Source organism: Macadamia integrifolia, chromosome 2 (assembly GCF_013358625.1).
Source record: "Macadamia integrifolia cultivar HAES 741 chromosome 2, SCU_Mint_v3, whole genome shotgun sequence".
Taxonomy (NCBI): domain Eukaryota; kingdom Viridiplantae; phylum Streptophyta; class Magnoliopsida; order Proteales; family Proteaceae; genus Macadamia; species Macadamia integrifolia.
This window is the reverse complement of record NC_056558.1, coordinates 367,469-375,613: the sequence shown is the minus strand read 5'-3', so window position 1 is coordinate 375,613 and position 8,145 is coordinate 367,469. Positions and strand designations below refer to the sequence as shown.

Below are 8,145 nucleotides of genomic sequence, written 5' to 3'. Positions count from 1 at the left end.
TATTAGTAAAAGTGAAGAGTGAAGACAATATGGTACTTGGTTTTTTATTTTTAACTCCATACTATTTATAGGAAAAAAATCTCATCTTCTTATCGCCCAATGAGTAAAGAGAAGCTAAAGCTAACAACATCTCATTTCTTGTAGCCCATTGGGCTATTTTATCTTGGGACTCCTAGAACTTTTAGAATATTAGATGCATGTATACAGGTAATAATCTCTCAAATTGCATGAGTATACTACCGTTTTTTTGGTTTCGTTTTTTTGAAAACTACACGTTTAATACTCGTACCGTTCGTTTCCGTCCGTTTGCCGTTCCCTGTTTTTTTGACCGTTTTTTTGACCGTACCGTTCAACGTTTTCATCTGTTTAAAACCCATACCGTACGCTTCTGTTTTTTTGCCGTTCCCGTTTTAACTAACAATGTGCATGACAGACTCTCATATGTTTTTGGTGAAGTTTAATTCAACCTAACACCTGTTTGGCCTTCTGGAGAAGATATAAGACAATCCTATTCAAACCCTAACACTAAAATGGAAAAAATTTCTATGAGACACTGACGTACCCTAAACCATTTCATATAAATTTTTTTTATTGTTCTTAAAAAATAAATAAAAAAATCTTTATAAGGGGGCACAGGGTACCTGTAGCTCAGGGAACCCTTTCCCTACTAAAATAAAAGAAACATTCCATCAGATATATAAATGCATGTGACCTATATTATCCATTTTACCAATGCATGCCACAAACTATAACCATTCATTTAAGTGCTTGAAACCCCCCACTTTGGCCAAGGTGAGTTCTCTATTTTTCTCTTGCTTTCTTTTTCTTTCCATTGTTTCATTTTCATAATATGTTTTTCCCTTTTTGTTATATTGATTACATCTCTCTCTTTTTTGGGTAGATCTTATTTGTACTGTCTTCCTTGCTACAGGGTACCCTTTCTCTACTAAAATAAAAGAAACAATCCATCAGATATATATAAATGCATGTGACCTATATTATCCATTTTACCAATGCATGCGACAAGCTATAACCATTCATTTTAATGCTTGAAACCCCCCTCTATGGCCAAGGTGAGTTCTCTATTTTTTGCCTTCTTTTTCTTTCCATTGTTTCATTTTCATGATATGCTTTTCCCTTTTTGTTTTATTGATTACATCTCTCTCTCTCTCTCTCTCTCTCTCTCGGGTAGATCTTATTTGTACTGTCTTCCTTACTTTTTCTTCTTCCCTATTTTAGACACCAAATTTTGTCCCCCCCTTGGCAATGATGAATTACGGGTAATGAGAAGACATATATTCTCTCTTTTGGAAAGAAGTCGAATTTTCGGCACAAGTTCAGATTATCCCAGAACTTGTGATCGGTCAAACCCGATGTTGTTTAATGATGCGGGGAAGATGACCAGAAGTGGTCGATACCTTTTATCAAAATACGACAATCGAGCCTAGTATGTGCTTGATTTCCGTATCATTAGAACGTATTCGGAAATATGGTCCTATTGGTATCTTGCACCAAGAAAATGGATACTCAAGTGTGCCATATTATTTACTTGAACTTTGAACCGGTTAAACTGAAATCAGACCAAACCAAACCAAATCAGACCACCCTAAACCAAACCCCAACCAAAACTTGTCGCCTTTCCTCAAGTGATAAAATTTCTGCCGCAACCATGTAAGGCCATTGCTTTAGGTGATAAAATTTCCACCATAACCATGTAGGGCTACTGGCGCCTAGCCTACAGGGTAGCCGCCCAGTCTACGAGCATACTTAGAGACATATTACGGTACCACGGCCTTTTTTGGAGTCATATCAGAGTACCACGGGGGGAGGGACCTTACACGGATGAGTGTAAGTCCTTACACATCTATGTAAGGACTACATGGATGTGTATGGGCCTTACACCCTTCTATACCCCCTTACAAGCCCCTAAACCCCTATATAAGCTCTTACATGGTATTTTTACATGGATGCCTCATTTTTCTATAAATAGTGACCTTGGATCACCGAGAGAAAGCAACCAAAAAAAAAAAAAAAAACCTGACAAAAACCCAGTAGAATAGTCCTGAGAAAAAAAAAAAACCTTGTTCCAGAGACCTAACAAAAGAGAGAGAGAGAGAGAGAGAGAGAGAGAGAGAGAGAGAGAGAGAGAGAGAGAGTGGAAAGAAAAAGAAGAGACGAGAGTCTGTAGAAATTGCGAGTTGAGCTTACTGAAGTTGAAGTTGACGGAGTCCTGCCCTATTTTCGGAAGTCCACGTCGTCCATATCAGGTTAGTATGAAACTTCTGTTTAAGAATTTTTTGTATTTGATTTCAATATTTTTATTACGACATGGGAGCCCTGCCCGAATTTCCACAGCTGATTCCAACACTAGGAATATGGCACGGAAGCCTTGCCCGAATTGCCACAGCTGATTCCGACTCTAGGAATACAGTGTGGAAGCCCTGCCCGAATTTCCATAGTCAATTCCTACCTCAAGAATATAGTGTGGAAGCCTTGCTCAACCATGTTCACACCCTAGCATAGAAACTCTGTCAACTTTCTTACCCAAGTGCCGAAAATTTTTAATTTCTCCAAGAAACAGAGAAGAAAATTAAATTGTTGCCCCTGAGTAGAGGAAAATTATCAAAAATTTCACCATTTTCATCGGTCATCATCATGTAAATATTATATCGTAATTTTATTTCCATGTATAATACATACCTCATCTCCGCATGTATTATTTTATGTGTCTACTGCATAAAATAATGATTTATTTTTATCATTTCATGTATTAATTTTAGCATTTGTACATTAAATGTAATCTATTTTATCATTTTATGCTTATCATATGTGTTCCTCACATGAAATAACGATCATAATTGTCATGTCATGGGGCATTGTACGTGCATGTAGATAAGGTAATTGCACTTTCTATTATTTTATGTAAATTTTATTATTTCATATGGTTTTAATATAGATCTATATCTCATGTGATATTTCAATAATTTCCTCCAATTATTTCATGCAAGTGTATCTGTGTATGTATATGTGATTGCGTTATTTCATGTAATAAGACTTCCATGCTAGCTTAGGTTGTTAAAATTCTCGGGGGAGATTATTCGAAATCCAAGTCTCTGGTAGAAAGACCAAAAATTCTGAGCGAGGTGGGTGCCTAACACCTTCCCACACTCGTAACCTAACATGGACCCTATCTTTGGAACAGACAAAAATATGAAGTCATATTCGAGGGTTCCTTCCTTTCACAGGAATCCAATGCCTTACTCGAGCTCGATCCCTGATCGAAATTAGGCTCCACAATAGAGTTTTAGGCCCTGAATCCTAGATGACGACTCCAAAAATCATGTTTTCCCCATCCCCCATGGTTGCCAGACATGTTTGGAGACAATTCACCCCTGCAAGATAGACATGTGAGAGGAAATAAGTAGAAAGAAAAAGGTATTTTCACTTACACCTATCGCCATAGAGAAGACGCTCAAATTTTTTATTTTTTTGGGGTTTTTGGATAAACCAACCAGCTGACTATGGCCGTAAGTAAGGGTGTGAATATATATATATATATATATATATCCCATAGGCTGCCACCATTGAGCTACAAGTTCATTCCCATATGCTCAATACTTGGATGAATACCATGGTTCAAGAAGATCCTGGAATTTTGGGTAGGGTTCAACTTAACTTATCCATGGAATGCAATGGTTGGAGTCTCGATCTTTGGAGCCACCAAATCAGGGGATCCTGATCTCCATATCTTTAGGTTTAGAGATGTGGGAATCTGACACTAATGAGAAGTTTAATCATTAATCGTTGAGGTGGGATGATCATGTTGGGTTTTGTAGGCTACACTAGTACATGTGATTTATTAGGCCTATAGTGGTTAAGCCCATTTGAGGGGGATAGGTCCAACCCACCTATTGTGGGAGTAGGTTAAGATTGAGGAGATTATGAAAGACAACCAATCTCATCACCCCTTCTAGAATCTGAACCAAATGAAAGCGACTCTCTCTCTCTCATAAAATACACACGCAATGACACAACCTATTGGCTAATATTAACTTCAAATTGAAAACAAACAAATATGCAAAATCTAGTTATACTACTATGCAGCAAAAGCAAAATGACGAACAAAAGATTAACCTATATTCATAAACGAATTAACAGAAGAAAGCCGCAGATTGGAATCCATTTAAGAGTTGCAGACTGGAATCTACTGAGGATTTGGTGGTCGGCTATTTGCTGCAGAGTCCCTTGGTCCCCACTCAAGTAGCTCTTTGCTTGTATCATCTAATAATATTTTTGGGCAAGTGTTTTTTGCCCGCGAGAGGTCCCTACACCTAGACAAGGAGGAGCACGGTGGTCATTGTGCATCCGCTTGGGTATGTGATACAGGGGCCTCTCACAAAAATAAATTTTTATCACATTAGTTTTAGGAAATTAGAACCCTATCCACTTGTGTTTTTTATGCCCAGACACATGAGGAATTGTGAAAAAACAAAAAATAAGAATCCCCCATGGCCAATTGGGGGATTCATCTTGTGGCAACCAACTCGCCAAACTTGGGCATCAATCACAATCTGCAACCCTTGAATCTTCATTTCTCATGCCTATCGGACCCTTAGAGAAGGGACCAGGTTTCATGTAGTGTTGGTCCAAAATTTGAGTAGCCACATCAATAATAAGATCCGATCCACTTCTAGTGGGTATCTATTAATGGCCATTTAAGTTGAATGAGTAGTTGGAAAGCCGTTGATGTTGGAGAGGATCTTTTTACCTAGTTAACCCATCCTGTTGTTTACCAGATAAGGTCTTAACATCTCTTATTCTTCTTCTTCTTCTTACCTTTTTTTTTTTTAGAAGTTAACACTTTCATTTTAGAGGTAAGCTATTGTTTCTTGACGTTAAATTAAATTAAATTCAGTAATTGAAGGTCTATAATTGTCTTCCTTTAAAATTTTACATTTATCATCATATTAGGGAGATCAGTTCTGTTGTTGACTCCTTAACAAGGAAGGTCCTGTGGAACACACAACTTTGTGTTCTCCATGCCCTAATGAATTATACATAAACAGATACGTATAGAAAAAGGGTTTTTGCAATGCTAAACTAAGATGAAAAAAAAAAAGTTCTTGAATGCTCAGAATATTTTAAATTTACTAGGGTTATAGATACGAACTTTGATGCTTCAAAAGCTGAAGCACGCATGCTAGCTCTCTCCTTCAATTCTGCAGCTGAGCTGAAACAGATTAAAACAGAGTAGAAGCTCAGTGAGATATATAATTCTCTGGAGCCTTTACGTAACACTTTTAAGAAACCTCAGCTAATGCCTTAAAATCTTTTGCGCAGAAAATATATAATCGCCTGGAGCTGAAAGGAAAGATCATCAGTCCTTCTCCTCAAATAAACCCTATTCCAATATGTATATAAATTATTTACTTCTCTGATAAAACCATCTCCAGAGAATGAGAATAATAGGGTAGATTCTACTTATTGAGAACCAAACAATTTTTATTTATTTAGGGATGGCATGTATCAGACAGTGGATTGAGATATTTTCCAAGTTCCAACAACTCTCCTTCTCCAACTAGACGCATGCAGGTTTGGCATACATGTCGACTATCTAAAGAAGGTTACATGTCAACCAATACTAATCAGCACGTCAAGGGAGGGAGATCGGAGGGCTTCTGATCAGTGGGAGGAGGTATAGGCATCTGGTCAGCTCTAAAAACACCGGTGGCGAAAAGCAAGAAGCCGAGGGCATGACCAGCAACGGCGACAATGAAAACACCGCCATTGAATGACATGAGAGCAAGCATCAGTAGGTAATCGAGTCCCATACGGATGGCGTGCATAAGAGTCTGAAGCAACCCTGCCACCACATTGTTGGTCCCGGATTTTATCAGTTGGCAACGGGAGAGACCCTCCACCAGCACTGCTAGGACGAACACCACGATCAAGGCCAGCACGTACATCCCTGTGTTGCTGCCTGGCCAACCTGAAAACAGAATCTCTGCATTCTTCCCCCAGAAGAAGGTCATGTGCGACATCATACTCATACCTGTGGTGCTGTTGGATATGGTCATCGCAGGGGATGGCATTGGCTTCATTCCGCCGGGCATCATGGCTGCCATCTCTCTCTCTCTCTCTCTCTCTAAGGTTAGAGGAGGAGGGGAAGGGAAGGATATGGTGGTTACTTAAGGGTTGGGTTGGGCAAAACCTCCACACAGACTCGACATGGAGTGTACATCCAAAGAGGCGAGGATCGAACCACTTTGAGATTGATCAAATGTGTAGTACGGTTTAGCACAGGTTGTGATAGTTTTTGTAGTACAACTTATCTGTAACCTTTGTGTAGTACAATTAAGGATTTGGGTATTGGTATCGGAACCGATACAATATGATACTGATATGGATCAGACTGATCGGTGAGTATCGGTCACTTTTGACCCTTTCTTTATTCTTTTTTAATAAATTCTTTTACTCTTTTGCACCTGAAATGATACAGATAATCGAACCAAATCAGTCAGGTGGTATCAGTAATGCAGTATCAATCTCAACCAATATCGATATAATATGACCAATATTACCGATATTTGAAACCATGAGTACAATTCAATCACATGGTTGATGGTTTTTTTCAGTCCGTTTATATGAGCATGAGCATGAGCATGATGATGTGCTTTGTCATTTTATAAAGGGTGATTCTAACCTATTATCTTCATTTCATTGCATACTGTCTTATTTCTATGAGTTTTCTAATTAAGAGTATCTAAGATAAGAGTTTTCAAAATAATTTGTAGATGATTCTCATTTTGTCATTATCAAAAGTTGTTATTGCTTTGCATATTCTTTTGAGTATACATATGATAGAATTTACATTCATTAAATGAAAAAAAAAATATGTTATATTAAGATGGTAAGAAAGTAAAATTAAAAATCATTTGACACCTTAAAAGGTATGAATAAGAAAATCTCTTTAATAAAAGATAATTCTCACCAATACATATACTATAGAATGTAATATCTTTCTTATTCAATGTAATTTTTATTTATCAACAAAAAATTCTAGAAAATTTTCATGTTCTTTTTTATGGCTTTTTGATATGGTGATGCGCTTCTCATATGTTTCCGGACAAGTTCAATTAAACCCCTAACACCTAGTTTGGCCTTTTGGATAAAATATTGGGCAATTTTATTCAAACCCTAATACTAAAATGGAAAAAATGTCTATGAGACACCAACATGCCCTACACCATTTCATATAAAAAATTTATTGTCCTTAAAAAATAAATAAATAATTCTTTTAAGGGCGCAAAGGGTACCTAGCAGCTTAAGGAACCTTTTACCTAATAAGGTGGAAGAAACAATCCATCAGATAAATGCATGCAACCTATATTATCCGTTTCATCAATGCATGCGACAAGGTATAACCATTCATTTTAGTGCTTGAGAGTTGAGACCCCCCTAGCCAAGGTGAGTTCTCTATTTTTCTCTTGTTTTCTTTTTCTTTAATTTCCAGTGTGAGGAATTATCACTCCCCTCTCCTGAATTATGGTTAAATATCTAGTTCCCCCATGTATTTTTAAAATATTTCACTCCCTTCTCCCTAAATCAAAAGATTCTATCAACCGTGACTGGGTGTTAGATTTTACTGTTAAGTGGCTATCCTTTTTTTCATAATACCCTAAATGCCTCCATCCCTAATCGATCAAAAGAAGGAAAACTACATGTACTCTCTCATCTTCTAACCGTTCCAAACGAGGGGGAGTGAGGCCTTGCTCTCCTTCTTCAACTCGGCCTCTACAGCACCGTTGAGAGACAAGAACTTCTGCCAGAAAAGTGACAGGGCTGATAAAGATGATGAGGATGATCCTGAGGTAAAGGGAATCGAGCTCAAAAAGGCCAAAAAAGGGATGGGGCTGATAAAGATCCAAAGGCCCTCAAAGCACGTTGTCAACCTCCAGGAATGCTTAGACAAGATGACTAGAGATTTTAGGATTTTGAATAGGATTTCCTTTCCTTTAATTTATTGCTTTCATGTTTATTTCTTCTCCATTAATTGCTTTTTCTCTCCTAAATCCCCCTATTTGACAGAATTGTCACCTGCCTTCCACGCCCAAATTAGTGGAAAGATATTGACTATAAGTCAAA

At 37.7% G+C, this 8,145-nt stretch overlaps 1 protein-coding gene across 1 annotated transcript; it reads right to left on the bottom strand.

Annotated features, from left to right (window-relative positions):
- Positions 1–5,645: 5,645 nt before the first annotated feature.
- LOC122091147 (copper transporter 1-like) lies at positions 5,646–6,032 on the bottom strand. Its single transcript, XM_042660989.1, has one exon. The coding sequence runs from the start codon at positions 6,030–6,032 to the stop codon at positions 5,646–5,648; it is 387 nt and encodes a 128-aa protein (XP_042516923.1).
- Between the last annotated feature and the right edge of the window lie 2,113 nt (positions 6,033–8,145).